Below are 17473 nucleotides of genomic sequence, written 5' to 3' on the forward strand. Positions count from 1 at the left end.
CTCTCCGTACTTCTCTTCCATTGCTATTCCGAAATATTGGCTTCCAGTAATCGCTAACGTTGCACTTTTTTCTTTCCTTTAACGTGTAATATCACCTGTCACCTCCGTACACCTGTGATCTCGATGTATAATTTCGAACCTTGAATGGATTCTCTGGTGCTTTACGACCTAAAAAATCGCCATTTTGTTTCGTTTCTGCAGGAACAGAGACAGTTAAATTGCAAAGAACCGATCGGTTTCAAAATGGCGGCGTTCATGAATTCTTAAGACAGGAGAAAAAGTACATTTGTCACGATGTTTTCAGAATTCAAAGCCCGTGTTGTGAGCGATCGACTTGAGTTTTGTTTTTCGTGGACTCGTGAAATCGTATCGCTAAATTAGAGATCCTGTAAGAACGTAAAAATGCGTGAATGTGGTCTAGTGAGAACGAGTGTGCTTGGTCAAAGATGGCGGAAGGGAGAGGAAAATGTTGCGAGAGTGCGAGGGGGAGTAATAGGTATTATGACTGTATAATATGTAGTCGATAATTGTACATAGTCGAGGAGGGAATCATTGGCAGCAATTGAGAGATGCAGATTCAAGAATATCTATGTATAAAAGTATGATTAACGACACACCTCTATGTGATAAGGTTTGTAATAATTAAGGAGGCCAATAGACAGATTATGTAACCTACTAGATCTCAACCTAAGTTTAGAGTAATTACCTTAACTCGTTAAGTAACACCAAAATCACTCCGCTGTATCAAAAGTAATTTTTATATAAGTTCCCACGGGCGCACATCATCTCCAATGGCACACGAATGTTAGCAGATTTACTAACTATAGCCGATTAAAACTGGTTGTACATAAATAATAACGAAAAATAATAAATGGCTAAAATAAAATGATGCTTGAGGTTGTTAAGTAAGAGGAGGACTCTTTACTGGATGTGATGCGTTTCCCCTTCGTTCTTTGGATTTACCGGTGACTCGATTTTGACATTCTTATAGTTTCTAAACACTTTTTCTTCACCTTTCGGTCCCTGTAATAATTCAAATTTGTACATGATAAATTAATACCTATAATAACACCGTGTTTCCTTTAAATCGTACCTTTGTCGCCCTAAATTCCCGATTATGGTTTTTTATTTCACGTGGTTGACAAATTTCGCAATGTATTCTATTTTATATCGATTAGCTTAACACCTTTGCAACAATGGAAATTACTCCAATTATTTATACCTGATTTAAGGAATTTATTTGAAGTTGACAATAGTCACACTTAACAAATGACCGTAATTATGTCGTCTTAGTTATTCAGTCATCATCGATAAGGTGTTATCCAATTATACGAAATTAAATGGCAAAGAATTTTCATTTAATCGATTTACCGGTAAATAAACGGTGTGACATATTTTTCATTATATTCGCACTGGTCCCATGGATGTAAAAAAATTCCATCCACAAATTCTTTTACGTTCAGTTCTCAGGAAATATTTATTTCCATCGTTCACCGGTTTGCTACTCGCCTGTGAGAAAATAAATAAACTCGTTCCCTTTTACTTAACAACTTCGATCAGTAGTACGTTGTCGAAACTATCATTAACATTATTAATTAAAAAAAAAGTGTTGATGATGTATCGTTCATTAACCAGGTGGGAGAAGAAAAGAATCGAGGGTGAATATGGAGTTATCGTGAATTTCTTGTGACTATCAAAAAAAAAAAAATTATCTTCTCCCGTTTGCAATTTTGCATGTTACGTACATATGTATGGCTATGTAGAGGGCGAAGAATCGAAGAATCATCTACGTATGAAAACGAACGAACCACTTTTTTTTGAGGAAGAAAACGTTTTCTTTTGTGTTACACAAGTCCACTAGCGAAGTTGTGACAGATCATTGTGCACACTATTAATACAGTTAAGATATCGCTACTATCGTATATTATTAAACTCTTCACAGATATGCTATTGATTACCGTGAGGTTCAATTAATAACTCATTGAAAGTACTCCATCGGTGATTCTTCATTAACACCTCACCCTTATACTGTACCGGCGAAAATTCTATTTATTTCGAGGTAAGTACACCAATTTATTGTCATGAAATCGATGTTTTAAATAACTCATTCGAGATAAAATTGTTTTCATTGATAAGTAGGATGAGTTCACCCAATACTATTTTTAGCCTAGGCAGGATTCTGAATTTTTTTAAATATTACATCAAACTGCAAATGTTTTAAAACAATGGAATTTGATATGGTAGCTTTATAAGAAAATCCTGTACAATTCTATTTTTTCAAGGAGATCAAGGTCGTGACAATAGCGGTTTTATTGTTGTATAAATAGTAGATACAACTTGCAATAAAATCCAGTTAAAATAAATTCGATATCAATTCATTTGTGCCCATTTTTAAATCTATGAAATTCTTTCAATCGGACTGCGTTTGTTCGAATGAAGCCTCCAGCATCCACAGGGGCGAAATCTCCTTGAATGTCCATTGACACGAGCTCTTGATTGTATAATGCATTTTCACTGTAGCGCCCCATAACGGCCACTGCCATGGAATGATAATATCGATTATTTACTATCCGTATCGCAATATAATTTAAGAAAGATCAAAAATGAATTAATATAAGTAATACAAACCGTTTCCCTTGTACGTCTTAACGTGTACCGTGCCGGTAACGAATTTCTGAGAAAACTCTATACAATTTTTCACAAAATCGCACTCAGGTGAGAACCAAAGACCTAGAAAGAATTAAGGTGATATGAAATTCCCCCTCAAATCAGTCGATTCCCTTTCTTTAAGGGCATTGAACCGAACTGTCCGAAACTTTGACATATGACTCGTGATCACCTAAAAATTGTCCTAATACATTCAAAATCTAGATTTTCGAGAAAAAATTGTTTGACTTAGCCTAGACCAGAACCAAAAGGAAGTCGAGCTCTGATATTTCGATCGATAAACAAGTATTGAAGGCTCTGATATGAGAAACGATAGTGTCAGGACAAGTATACAACGATTTAGAACACTTTAGTAATCGAGAAACTCGCATTCGAACGGAATAAAAGCAAAAGAGGGTCTTATGCGCTTCTGTACTAAAACGAAGGTAACCCGAGGTCTCGGAGTGAAAATTTAGTTGACACTAAAATCATAGATGGCGCAGGGTGGCCCTCTGCGGTCAATTAGGGCATCAAAAGCCATGAAACTAGTAGATTTTGGCAGTTTTACTCCGATTTCTTTATAATTATTGCACGGAAACGATATATAGAGTATACCATTTCGTACAATACCCAATATAATTCGACACGACTGTTAATATAAATATGAACGTCGGCAACATATGCATTTCGAAGAATCTTATTTACCGATGTCAATCAAATTTCTGAACGTGTTTCACTTCACCTTAAAAATGTCAAATTTGATTCCAATGAATTTCCTCATATCAATTTCTTACCATTGTATACGTAGTCGGACATTTTACCAGCTAAGTACGATTTAACTCTCAGGACTTCGCGATCAAGGAGATAAACTTCTAAATCCTGATGGGCGTCGTGTAAAATCTTGACACCTGGCGACTCGTACAATCCTCGGGACTAGAATTTAAGATATCAGTATTACATAGTTCCATCAAATTACACGATTGTTAAGCTTGTAAATGGAGAACCTTCAGTCCAATAAATCTATTTTCTACGATGTCTATCCGACCCACTCCATGTTCTCCACCGATTCGATTCAGGTAATTGATAATATCTAGAGGACTATCAAAATCCTTTCCAGTGTCCAAATTTTTCACGAAAACTGGGAGGCCTTCCTTGAACGTGATTGCGATTTTCGCAGATTTATCGGGAGCATCTTTCGGGTCTTTTGTCATTTGATATATCCCCTTGGGCGCGGGATTTTTCGGGTTTTCTAAAATTCCGGATTCATAGCTATAAAGATGTTGATAAGACAAAAATTATCTCGTGAAAAGATGTGATTCCTAATAATAATAATCGAGTCAATTCAGTCAATAGTCCACCTGATGTGCGCCAAATTCGCGTCCATACTCCAAGGATCCTTCGGGGTGGCAGAAACTGGGATTCCATTCCTTTCCGCATATTTTAAAAGATCTGAACGACCTTGGAATATTTCAAAAAATTCCGGCTCCCTCCAGGGTGCCAAAATCTGCTTAAGTTGATGCATAAGTGAAGAAAAGGCATTAAAAGTACGAAAGTAAAATTACACAAAAACTGTTATCACACCTTGACTTCAGGGTAGAGCGTGTAACAAGCGAACTCAAATCGCACTTGGTCATTTCCTTTTCCAGTCGCACCATGGCTTATTATTTTCGCCCCTTCATTTTTCGCAGTTTTGACAAGACCTTCGCTAATACAAGGACGTGCAATAGATGTTCCTAAGAGATATCTGTCTTCATATTTTAATCCACAACGTACAGAAGGCCAAACAAAGGACGTCACAAAAACCTCTCTGAGGTCTTCAACAATGACCTAGAGAAAGCAAGCGTCGTTTTCAAGAGAAAATGATTTAATTGGCAATATTCAACGAGGAAAACGTTGTAAATGTCTAGTTGATTGTAATTTTTTTAAATGGTACCTTTGACGCGCCGATTTTCAGTGCTTTTTCTTTGGCAGCCGCAAAGTCTTCATCTTGTCCCACGTTTGCCTAGAGAATAGAAGATAAAAATTTTCGCAATTTTTTAGCTCAATACTGGATTCTTACCATATAAGCAACAACATTGTAGCCCTTTTCAATGAGCCATAGCAAAATACAAGAAGTGTCCAAACCTCCACTATACGCCAAAATCACTTTTTCTTTCGACACAGACATAATGGAATTTTCTGGTGTACTGGTACATACTGGGGAGGAACTCTTATTTTACTACAGATTTCCATATGAACTCTTCTCGATAACCTTTCTGATTACGTATCATTTGCGAAAGCATATCAAAGATACCAACTTTACTTTTAATTACAATTTAAATAATTGAATATCTACATGTACTAACAGAGATGAGTGTAGATGAGTTGGGAGATTGCTTACGGAAGGGATCGTGCGATCGCATCCTGTGCTGTCCTCTGGTTTCGTACGTTAGCTTTCACCGTTTTCTGCCACCAAGGGCGGCACAACGAATTTCTGATAGGAGCTCGCGCACTCGCGATGGCGGTACCATCTACCAGTCGCCATTGGCGGCTCACGCACTCGTGATCGTAATACCATGCGGCAGTTGACGGTGGTGGCTTACCTTCGCTTACCGATACTGCTCGCTTTTGATGGTAAGGGAACAACACTCGTGAAGCTCCATTTGACTTTATCTACGTATCTACGTATCTATTAATTAAGTACATTGTTGCCTCGAAGTCGACGTGATGCGGAGCTTTGGGGCACGCGTCGGTGTCGCGTACGGAACTCTCTTGCAGCGAATCTGGGTGAGTGCGATAGCTCCTAGAAATCTTCGCGCGACCCAACCAGCCAAGCGTCAAGCTACGGGTCGAGACGCTGAGTATGTGTGCATTAGGAGGCGCTACACTCGACAAGTATGCGAGAGACTCGAAAACTGCGAAAAATCCTCCCGAGGCTTACCTAACAGCGGATACAAGCCGAGTCATTTCGCGCATGATTTTTACATTTCCCTACTAGCGTTATCGAGCGTTTTAGGCGTTTCTAGAGCGTTTTTGAACGTCTTCGAACGTTTTCGAGCGTTAGTGACCGTTATCGAGCGCTTTTGGAGCGTTTTCGAGCGTTTCTCGATCATTTTCAGAGCGGTTTCGTGCGTTTTAAGGCCGTTTTTGAGTGTTACCGAGCGTTTTTCAACCGTTTTCGAGCGTTTTTAGTGTTTTGGAGCGTTACCGAGCGTTTTCCGAGCGTTTTCGAGAGTTATCGAGCATTTTTCAACCGTTTTCAAGTGTTTTTAGAGTGTTTTCAATCGCTATCGAGCGTTGTCGAGCGTTATCGATCGTTTTCGCCCATTTTTCAAGTGTTTTCGAGTCTTATCGAAGGCCGCACAATGCTGTTGCGTGTTGTTAAGTGCAGTAGAGTGCCGGAGAGTGCCGGAGAGACGACGAAGAGTGCTGGAGAGTGCCGGAGAGTGCCGCAGAGTGCCTGAGAGTGCCGGAGAGTTGCCGCAGAGTGCCGGAGAGTGGCGGAGAGTTACCAGAGAGTCCCGGAAAGTTGCCGCAGAATGCCGAAGAGTGTCGGAGAGTGCCGGAGAGGGCCGGAGAGTTGCCGCAGAGTGCCGGAGAGTTGCCGCAGAGTGCCGGAGAGTGCCGGAGAGTTGCCGCAGAGTGTCGTAGAGTGCCGGAGAGTGCCGGAAAGTGCCGCAGAGTGCCGGAGAGTTGCCGCAGAGTGCCGGAGAGTGCCGGAGAGTTGCCAGAGAGTGCCAGAGAGTGCCAGAGAGTGCCAGAGAGTTGCCGCAGAGTGAATGAAGAGTGCCAGAGAGGCGACGAAGAGTGCTGGAGAGTGCTGGAGAGTGCCGGAGAGTGCCGGAGAGTGNCTCTGCGGCATTCTTCGGCACTCTGCGGCATTCTTCGGCACTCTCCGACAATGTGCGGCGACTCTCCGGCACTCCCCGGCACTCTGCGGCACTCCCCGGCACTCTGTGGCACTCTGCGGCACTCTCCGGCACTCTGCGGCAACTCTCTGACACTCTCCGGCACTCTGCGGTACTATCAAGCACTCTCCGGCACTCTGCGACAACTCTCCGTTAGTCTCCGGCGCTCTCCGGTCCTCTGCGGCAACTCTCCGTCACTCTCCGGCACTCTACTGCTCTTAACAACACGCAACCGCACTGTACGGTCTTCGATAAGGCTCAAAAACACTGAAAAACGCGCGAATACGATTGATAACGCTCGACAACGCTCGAAAATGCTTTGAAAATGACCGAGAAACGCTCGAAAAGCGGTCGATAACGCTCAAAACCGCTTGACAAACACTCGATAACGCTCGAAAACGCTCAATAACGCTCGAAAATGCTTGAAACCGCTCGAAAAACCGCTCGATAATGCTCGAAAACACTCGAAAACGCTCGATAACGCTAGTAGGGAAATGTAAAAAAAATCACATGCGAAATGACTCGGCTTATATCCGGGGTTAGGTAAGCCTCGGGAGGATTTTCGCAGTATTCGACTCTCACGCATACTCGTCGAGTGTAGCGCCGAACGCACACATACTCAACGTCTCGACCCGTAGCTTGGCGCTTGGCTGGTTGGCACGCGCTAAGATTTCTAGGAGCGATCGCACTCACGCAGATTCGCTGCATGAGGGTTCCGTACGCGACACCGACACGTGCCCCAAAGCTCCGCATCACGTCGACTTCGATGCAACAATGTACTTAATAGTAGTAGATAAGTAGATGAAGTCAAATGGAGTGTCACGAGAGTGTTCTTCCCGTACCATCAAAAGCGAGCAGTGTCGGTAAGCGTAGGTAAGCCACCACCGTCAACTGCCGCATGGTATTACCATCATGAGTACGTGAGCCGCCAACGGCGACTGGTAGATGGTACCGCCATCGCGAGTGCGCGAGCTCCTATCAGAAATTCGTTGCGCCGCCCTTGGGGGCAAAAAACGGTGAAAGCTAACGTACGATACCAGAGGGCAGCACAGGATGCGATTACTCGATCCTGCCCGTGAGCAATCTCCCAACTCATCTCTGGTACTAATTGCACTTGGAACTTATTATCAGAACCATGTCTGCACGAGAAATTACAATCTGTAATAAAAACACATGGAATAATAATTGTTAATGTTCGTTAAAAATATATGTTTTTATCTTGTATGTAGAATGGAATCGATGAAATTACTAACTTCTTGGAAGTATGGAAATAATGAGATGACTCGTTATTAAGAAAATTAAGCATTTTTTTAGTTTATAAATTGGATGGAGGGAGATAGTAAATTATTAATAAAGAGAGATTGACTCGACACGTGTAGGCCTTTATAAGCAGGACTCTTCGTTGGAATCGTTTACATACATATACATATATATTTATAAATATCATAAATTTTATAATAGCTGTGTCGCTATGTAATGGTCATAACATGTATTAATCATTAACGTGTACTTCATTAAACGATCAATCGAATAACAGGCAAACGTTCGTTGACCAAACGTGATCCCCTAAAACAGTCATATAGAGTATCGACAGTACGACTTCTGCAAAAGTCCATCTACAATTCTAGAGGACCTAGAATTACGCGTGCATATTTTATACCTTGCCAATATAAACTATCCACCACTATGGGAGAATATTCATAATTCACGTTTGGATGTTTAACAAGTTATAAGAATCTGACAACTCTACGTGTGTTTAGCACCGATACCATCGCTTCAATCTAACCTAAAAATGTTAAGTACAAGTCTGCATAGCGTGAATAGCGGTTAGATCAGTCAATATATGGATACAAGTGACAAATCTTTCATACCTTTCTTCAAGCAACTTTTAACCCTGACAAAATTACGTGGAAGAGTACAGTGAATTTCTCATTTTCTACGATAGGATCAATGAAACGACACCTGCGACTCGATCAATTGCATTTCCCAGAAACGAGAGACTTCTACTTGATATATTCTAACACGACTACTAACCTAATAAAACTTGATCGAATCTTGGCCTTATGTGCAGACATATACATATTCGCTGCCCACAGCGAATTGAAAACATTTTCTGAGTTACACGTTATATCTACGAGCAAGAGGGCTGGCTTATGTGTAGTCTGTAAATAGTATTTACGTGCAAGAGGTAAAACATTATAAACAAAGAAATGTACATAGGTATTATCGGCTTAATGGGATGCGAAAATGCTATCGAAGAGGTCTTGTTTATGAAACTTTTCACTGAACTGAGTGCAGCGAATAGTTTCAAGCTTTACAATGTGAATATGGATGTTATGAGGTAGGTCCTGACACCCATAAAATTTCATGTTTCAGAAAAAATGTTGAAAATGTCTATAAACAAATTTAAAAAGAATTGAAAATTCATGGATGTCAGATAATTCTTCATAGCCTCCATATTCACATTGCAAAGTTTTAAACGATTCGGTACATCCAGTTCATAGAAAAATTGCATGAACCAGACTTCTTTGACGCCACATTCTCTCCATCACTTTAAGCTATGCTTCATCTACAGCGCTTCATTTCTACACCCTATCATGCAATTCCAGCGTCAGATGGGGCAAACTGGTGGAACAATAAATATGGTAGAAGTATTGTTTGCGAAACTAAGTTACCACCTTATGATGAATTTATGGGACTCCATCGGTAGCACCAAGCGAAAAAGACTTCACCGTATGACTACACATCGCACAGGCACTTGACGTCTAATCGAGCCTTTGCTCTTTTTTTGCTTTAATACAGATATTCAAATTGCACTCAACACTAGATACGCTTTGGTGAGTTGGTCTTCAACTTTAGTTGCCTTTCCTTACATCGGGCTAGTCGTTCTACTCGAATACACGACCAATTTTATCTAATGAATTGACATGAAGTGTTCGCTTAAGCTAATTTGAACGTCGACGCTGTTGGCGGTATGTACAGTTGACGTTACCGATGAAGTCGAACACACCGATGCGATCGGTGCGTAACTTAGCGCGTTAAAGTTGAAGAGGTTAATTCGGAAATGTCATCTCCGCCAGGATGTCATTCTTAGACATGCAGTTTGCTTAAATCGGTCAAAAACGACTTCGGTGTAATTATGTGTGATGAACCTGGAAAAATATACGTAAACCATTACCATCCTGCTGGCCGTTTCGAAAAATTCATAACGAATTTGAAGTTACTTACCAACGATAACCTCCCAGTTTTTCAGAGCGTTCGTCACTTCGTATGCACATCGCACTTCCGAAAAACATACTCCACCAACAATGAAGACTATTAACCGAGGGACGTTTTTTATGGTTTGCTGACCCTTGTCCTTATGCCAGTGACCATACCGTACACTAAAAAGAGTTAAATTAATTACTGAATCAGTTAATCAGTTTAGTAAAATATGTATTGTTATAAGGGTTTTTATTAGTAAACAAACATTATTATTATTCAGAATATGTAGGATAGCTCATTTCATGTATACTAATTATTACCTTGTTGGTGCGTGATACCCTGTACTTGCTGAACGACTAGCCAAATATGGGAAGTGTTTCGAATCTAATTTATCCTCGATGGAGTCTTCCATGATATCCTTCACCACAGGAGTCCAACGGCTCATTTGATAAGTCTGTTCTGTAATCCTTTCTTTACGTGTCACGGTATACAATTTCTTGCGGTTCCCCTGATTGATTGATAATACTTATTACATACATGAACCTGGTATTTTTATAATTATAGATTTCAACCTGAAGGTGATATTTAAAACTTACATCGACCACGACATTTATGCCAAGGTTTGCCATGTTGATAATGGTTTGCTTGTCATCAGCTGAAATCTGAGCATGATGCACCAGACGATTTAGATTTTCGTCCGTAATACCATTCTTGCTGATCACATACAATGCAATGATACGCAATTTATCCAGATTGTTGACAGTTTGGTCCAACAGAATCGGCGTAATATTTCGCATGTGATCCTTGATGCGTTCACCTTCAGCGTCAGTACCCATGGCCAAATCCTAAAATACGTGATTATACACAACAACAAATTTTATTTACAACATCGACTTGTATGAACTGATCGATTCATACTTGTTCAACTTTGCACAGCTTGTCGACATTCCCCTGATAACGTTTCATGCAATCCTCTGCCAAATGCAAGTGAGTAGCGTATTTGCTCAACTCCTTCTGGTACTGCGGCATCTTTTTGATCATCTGCGAAAGATCCCTCATGCTTTGTTTATCGCTCTGAGGCATCCTCTTTGATTCGGTGAACTTCTTCAGATTTTTTGTCACATTTCTGGAAGAATTAAATATTTAGATGCTATTTTACCGCTAGTTGCATAAACTAAATCTCATCAAAAGTTAATTTATTTCCATATCTTACTGAGAAACAACAGCAATGTGTTGATGTCTGAGTTCAACCCAGAGTTCATCGTTTTCGTCGAGGAGGACTTCTTTCTCGGCTTGTCCCGCTGATGCTTCATACCTTAAGGAGTCAAAGGCAATATTAACTATAATTGTTTACATACGAAATGAATTTACATCACAAGTTTAAGGAAATGAGAAAGTGGCATCCGAGGGGTTAATCGTTCATGAATCTTTTCACTGAACTGGGTGCATCAAGTAGTTTTAAACATTACAAAATGAATATGGATACTAAAAGCAATGTCCTGACACTTATCAAATTTCAATTTTTTAAAATTTATTTATTGACATTTTCAATAGTTATTGTGAAACATAAAATTGCATGGGTGTTAGGACCTTTCTTATACCCTCTACATTCATATTGTAAAGTTTGAGACTATTCGATGCACCCAGTTCGGAGAAAAGTTGTATAAACTACACCTCTTTGACGCTACTTTCGCATCGCCTTAATGTTAGCAGTTACCTGTAGACGTCATTCTCGATTTCAAGGAGATCGTAAGCCATGGCTTGTAAAGTTAACTCGTGCAAAAGCGGTGAGACACAGTCAAATCCACGATCGAGAATTAAGAGCTGGGAACGAGCTTTTTCAGGACCTTCGCCCATTGTTGGTTCATCAGCTTTGTAAGCATCCAGCTTTTGTTGGACCATCTGTGCCAGCTCGACGTTACGGTCAAAGTCACTGTAACAAAAAGTATTATTAATAATTGTAGAAAATATTTATATTTCACTTTTTATAAGAATAAAATACCTTCGATATCTGACCGATGGATATTCTCCAAGAGTAGCACAAAGAGTTGCTATTTGTTCTGCAATTCGCTCCATGTTGGCATTCCTCAGGTTGATGAACGAGGGGTTGTAAAAACAGGCGAACGTTTCCCGCGAATCAAGGGAGAAGACCTGCGTGACAATAACAATTTTCATTTCACTTAAGGTTATGATGATCGTACTGAATTCTAGTAACATTGACAAACATAAGCTGTTCAAAGCGTGAACAGACATTCAAGCGAAAAAAATAGGAAATAGAAAGCATAAGCAACTAGAAGCAGAAACTGTGTCTATCGATAAAAGTACGATTTTATCTTATATAGATTTTTACAAACAGTTTTCTGTTAAATCAAAAAACTGACCTAATTTCGTGCAGTACATTAGTTGATACTGATAAAATTCAGTGTAAATTTACATACATTTTTGCACACCTCATACCTAAAGTTTCACATAAAAAAACGTAAAATGGAAAGCTTAGAAACTAAAAAATGTGTAAATATGGGTAAAATTATATATTTACCATATTCACGCATGTAATTTTGCTGCAATTAATGGTAGCATCGAAATGACCAACACTGGAGTACGTACATTTACATGGACATTTTTACAGGGTAAAAGGATAATAGAGCATGCTAGATTTGATATAATGAAATAAACAGGACATTGAAATTAATGGAAATCCGAGCGCGATACAGTGGACGCAGAAAACTGAAGAAACCCAACACTACCGTCTAATGACAAACCATTTATGAATTAGACTCCCTCTAGTCATTCAGTTACTTTCCAGCGTTAAAATGCATGGAATGGCTACAAGGGTACAGAAAAATGTCAGATGAAGCATTATCTAAGCAAGCCCTGTTGATTCTCAATATTTTCACCTGCGACTCGTAGGGCAGGAATGCGATGTTGATCTCTTTCAGGGTTTTGATCTTTTTAGCTGCGAGGGACTTGCAGAGTTCGTTGAAGAGTTCCTCCGGACAGACTGGTCATGTGCAAGCATGAATGCATACTGGATGTTAGTCCGAGTTGTGCCAAGACATTGTTAGATAGTACAGGTTGAAATGAACCGTTGTGATAATGTTGCGGAAAAAATGCGGGCGAAAAAAGTTTGCTGTGCCCATCACCGTTCTCAAAACTGACGAACGCAACACACACGTTCAAGCTTTTGCTTTACCTGCTCCTCGTACGGTATAAAAGCGACGTTGATCTCTTTCAGTGTCTTAATGCGTTTAGCTACTCGCGCATTGCACAATTGTTCGATCAGCTCATCGGGACACGCTGTAAAGAAATTAACTCAAAATTCAAACGTAAACGAAAATGCCATAATGGCCACGACTCTTCTCGACCACATATTGCCCTTTAAAGTGTTATGAAAGGGTCATTCTATTACATATATAACGTACAAATATTTATATAACTTTTCTCGGAACTGAATGCATCGAATGATTTAAGACATCAGTGTGTGATCAAATTAAGGGAAATTTAATTGAATTCGAGCTGCACGTGAGCCAGATTAAGGCGATTTGAAAGTGAGCTCTAAGAAGTCAATTGTTCGTGAAACATTTCTCCGAATTGGGTGTACCGAATCGTTTCGAACTTTAGAATGTGAATATGGAGGCTATAAGGAAAGTCCTGATAACCATGAAATTTTTATTTCTTTAAAATTTGTTTACGGACATTTAAAAAATTGTTTAAATGAAATAAAGTTTCATAGGTGTCAGGACCTTTCTTAAAGCTTCCATATTCACGTTGTGAAGTTTGAAACGATTCGGTACACCCAGTTCGTAGAAAAATGTCACGAAACTTCTTCAACGCCACTTTCATATCACCTTAATGTCATTATTCTTCGAAATTTTTAGTAGGGTTTTCTGTAACATTTTCGGAGGTGATCTCGAATGTACCTTCGGTGAAGTACACGTGCGCGTTTTTGTAGATGGTCCTCGTGGGATTGCTGAAATCGTCGATGAGTTTCTGAACGGAGCCATTGCAAGGTGTGATAAGGTAGACTGCTTCCATGGTCGGAAGAGGCTCTCGCTTTTTGCCAATGTCTTCTACCAAAGTGATCCCTTGGGCGCTGAGGTCGTGCATTTTGCAGCAAGCGGAAACCATCCTCATGGCCAGCTGATCCACCACCAGGATTCGCCATTCCACTCCTCCCGTTGTTTTCTTCTTCTGCTTGATCACCTCATTCATAATCTCTGGAAAAATTAATAATATACAGCATGAAGTGATAAAAAATTATAAGAAATAATTAAATCAACAAATTTCCGCCTCTTGGAATACCTTTTCGGCGACTTATCAATAAAATCGAACATGGAATTAATAGTTCTAATTCTGTAGAAATGTTTCATCGTCTCTTTGACGAGCAGATTGTGGTCAAGTCGCGATACAGTTTTTAAGTTTTAGATCGTATATGAAAATTATTTCTCAAAATATTTGATTTCTACGTTTAGCGGGGATATCCCGAGTAAGGAGCAGATTAATGTGCTACGGTAAATCACGCTAATGAAAACGACCTGTACCTTCCTGAATTTTTTTTTTTAACGTTGTTAATAGACAACGTCCTTAAATATGAAAACTATTTCTGAAAACGTGTGAGTCTTATTTGCAAAAACGACGCCGATTGATACGCTACAGAAAATCAGGGCAATGATTACTGGTTAAATTCGACGATTTCGATCATCATATTGATCGTCTTCACTGATTCGTTTTATTATTTCCTACACTTGCTTGAAAAAATGGATATTTTCACCCCATCAATTGGTAATAGGCTCTCGTAAGTATTAAAAAAAATGGGTATCTCATCCTGTCAATAGATATAAAGCCCTCTTAAATCAGAAAATATTTCCGAAAACGTGCGATTTTTGTATTTGCAAAATCGGCGTCGATTGATGCACTTTAGAAAATCAGGCTAATGGTCATTGGCGAAGTTTCGACGCTTTCCGTCGTCGTATTGATCGTCCTTACTAACTCGTGACGTCAGCCAGGCCCGTGCCTTGGAGAAGGCAGCCCTGCGCACTCGTCCTTGCGCAGAAGCGTAGGTGGACGGAAGCTACGGGAAATCTTGACCATCCGCACGTTAATTCATGAAATTCAAATCGCACCTCTACGCGCCATATTACATGCGATCAAGGCATGAGTCGTTCTAAAATCCACAGCGTCCAATCTGCACATTTTAAATCCAGGAAGCCTCGACAACTCGCCGATATGCGCTAATCAGCCTAATAAAAATTATAGAAACTTCGAGAAATTCTTTGCCGCATAAAAACCTAAAAATGTCGAAAACCAAAGCAGTATATTGTACATTTTTGGATGCATCTTTCAAACGGAACTGAAACATCTAAACGGAATATGAGGAAAATATAAGAAATCTACTTAAAATGCGACCATTTTAAGTGCAATTTTAAACAAAACATGATAAATATAAAAATCTACTTAAAATATGAACATTTTAAGTAAATCTTTTATATTTCTCACATTCTGTTTAAGTAAAAGTACTTCATTTTCCGTCCCCATAAGAACGATTATTTTTCATCTACCGAATAAAATCCGCAAGCGAGTCAACATCCCAGGAATGAAGGTAATAAATATGGAAATTCCGATACAAGACCCTAGTGAAATATTCACCTTCCTAAGAGCATAAAAACAAGACATACACGCAGCCACAAAAATGTCATTACTCCGTTAAATAGAAAGCTTGACATTTCCAAGCTCGTTGACATTTTGGCGGACTGGGAAGTGAGTGACGTCGTTACATTTGATAAAATAATAAGGCCACCTCATGAGCCTCGAAAATTCTCCTCAAATTTCTTCGAAACAGCGTTAAGTAAATCCACGACAATCGATACTAGATATACGTGGGAAAACGGTAATTATCAGTAAGATAGTCAGGCCGAAAGTGTCCAAAAGGACAGCCAGGCAACGTCAAACCTTAAACACGATGCCTTAAACTTAACCAGGGAACAAATTGCACGCGTAGATGCGTCATTCGGCGAAAAAATAAAAGTCTGACACCTCGTTTCATGTTTATGAAAATTCAAGCGCGGTCTGACGGCCAGACGTGCAGTCGCTCCGCGTGCGATGAAATCATCGAGGCATGCAACGCCCATTGGTTTTGCTCAACTTTTCCTCATTAAACGCATGTCAGAGCCGCCATGACACGCGCCACGTATTCCACGGCAATTTCAGATGTCACTTGACAATAGAGTCGACGCAAATGCGGTCGTAAACCCCCCAAAATTAAGTATTTCTCCGGTACTCACTCTGGCCGACCTGACCCTTGAGCGCCATTTTGACAGTACTGAGTGTGCCGAACAGTGTTGCCAACTCCAAGCCCGTGAACTCTAGTACAGTCGGGCTAAAATTATAAGAAGTTTGTTCGTTTTGCCTACACTTTCTACACTTTTACGAAAAGTGTACACTTTAATGTTCGTTTTGACGGAAGTGACGCAGATGCCGCTTTTCGTTTTGCGAGTGCATCTACCCCGAGTGTACATTTTCTCTACACTTTCTACCCTCGATCCCGAGCGAGTGCAAGAAGGGTAACCCGCGAATTTGGCGGCAAATTTCAAAATTGAAAAGACCAACAAACAGGAAAATACATAATTTATGCTAATATCTCAACGTAATATAAACAAAAGTAATTATTAATGCATCTTCTTCATGCATAGAACGATTTAGTGTTTTAGTTTTGGACATAATGTTTGAAACAATTTACAATAATTATGTATTACTACGAAACCGCGGTTAGAATGAACTAAACTATAATTTTTCACTGTTGTAGTTAAATTGTTTTTCATTCTACTGCAATATTATTCTGACCCTTATTGATCCTCAATACCTGAAATTCGTGAAAGGAATTTTCATCTTCTACAATTACAAGGTAATTGAACGGAATGCAAGATTTGAAGAAAACGAAGACAGCTCGAGAAGGAAGGCTGGAAGAAGCATTACATTTTCGTATTCATCATCGTCCGATACAGATAACCTCAAAATCGTGTACCTCTCTACTAAATCGGTCATCTTGGACCTTCGTGAGGTTTCTGGCGTTCGGGACTACACTTTTCTTGAAAGGTGCAGAAGTGTAGATACACTTTCGTCGACGTCCCGAACGCCAGAAAGCTCAAGAAAGTACAAGATGGCCGTTTTAGCGGAATATTATGCGATTTTGGAGCTATTCGAATCCAATGATGATGAAAATGAAGATGTAATGCTTCCTCCATTACATCTTCTAGTATGATGATAGTGATAATATAACATGCAGTAATACATAATAATTGTAAATAAAGAAACTGCAAGTCAATACATCATTTGCAACAAATAATGATTGTACAATATTTCAAAGATTACGTAGAAAATNAATCAATACGTAATTTGTAATAAATAATGATTGTACAATTTTTCAAAGATTACGTACAAAATTAAAACGCTAAATCGTTCTATATACAAAGAAAATGTATTAATCGTTATTTTTATTTATATTACGTTGAGATCTTGGGACAAACATTGTATTTTCCTGTTTTTTGGTCTTTTCAATTTTGAAATTTGCCGCCGAATTCACGGCCTACACTTTTATAACATTTTACACTCGCTCGGGATCGAGTGTAAAAAATGTAGAGAAAGTGTACACTCGGTATAGATGCCTTTGCAAAACGACCAGCGACATCTGCGTCACTTCCGTTAAAACGAACGCCAAAGTGTACTTTTCGTAACAGTGT

At 39.6% G+C, this 17473-nt stretch overlaps 2 protein-coding genes across 3 annotated transcripts; both read right to left on the reverse strand.

The window, feature by feature from the left end:
* Positions 1–2272: 2272 nt before the first annotated feature.
* LOC105698922 (argininosuccinate synthase) lies at positions 2273–4974 on the reverse strand. Its single transcript, XM_012423600.2, has 8 exons — positions 4706–4974; positions 4580–4648; positions 4228–4473; positions 4005–4150; positions 3651–3915; positions 3441–3579; positions 2629–2730; positions 2273–2536 (listed from the first exon to the last, which is right to left on the reverse strand). The coding sequence occupies exons 1-8, from the start codon at positions 4811–4813 to the stop codon at positions 2376–2378; spliced, it is 1236 nt and encodes a 411-aa protein (XP_012279023.1). The 5' UTR covers positions 4814–4974; the 3' UTR covers positions 2273–2375.
* Positions 4975–8989: 4015 nt separating this feature from the next.
* LOC105694902 (protein ROP) lies at positions 8990–16136 on the reverse strand. Of its 2 annotated transcripts, none has more exons than XM_012416079.1 (11): positions 16019–16136; positions 13658–13954; positions 12931–13034; positions 11740–11888; positions 11455–11670; positions 10951–11052; positions 10656–10863; positions 10334–10582; positions 10058–10245; positions 9762–9916; positions 8990–9685 (listed from the first exon to the last, which is right to left on the reverse strand). In XM_012416079.1, the coding sequence occupies exons 1-11, from the start codon at positions 16044–16046 to the stop codon at positions 9624–9626; spliced, it is 1758 nt and encodes a 585-aa protein (XP_012271502.1). In that variant the 5' UTR covers positions 16047–16136; the 3' UTR covers positions 8990–9623. The 2 variants fall into 2 exon arrangements, with proteins under 2 accessions (XP_012271502.1, XP_012271592.1); XM_012416169.2 differs by lacking the exon at positions 12931–13034 and adding an exon at positions 12635–12738 and having other exon boundaries at positions 16019–16046.
* Between the last annotated feature and the right edge of the window lie 1337 nt (positions 16137–17473).

Source organism: Orussus abietinus, unplaced genomic scaffold, assembly GCF_000612105.2.
Source record: "Orussus abietinus isolate OABI.00-Male unplaced genomic scaffold, Oabi_2.0 scaffold234, whole genome shotgun sequence".
Lineage (NCBI taxonomy): Eukaryota > Metazoa > Arthropoda > Insecta > Hymenoptera > Orussidae > Orussus > Orussus abietinus.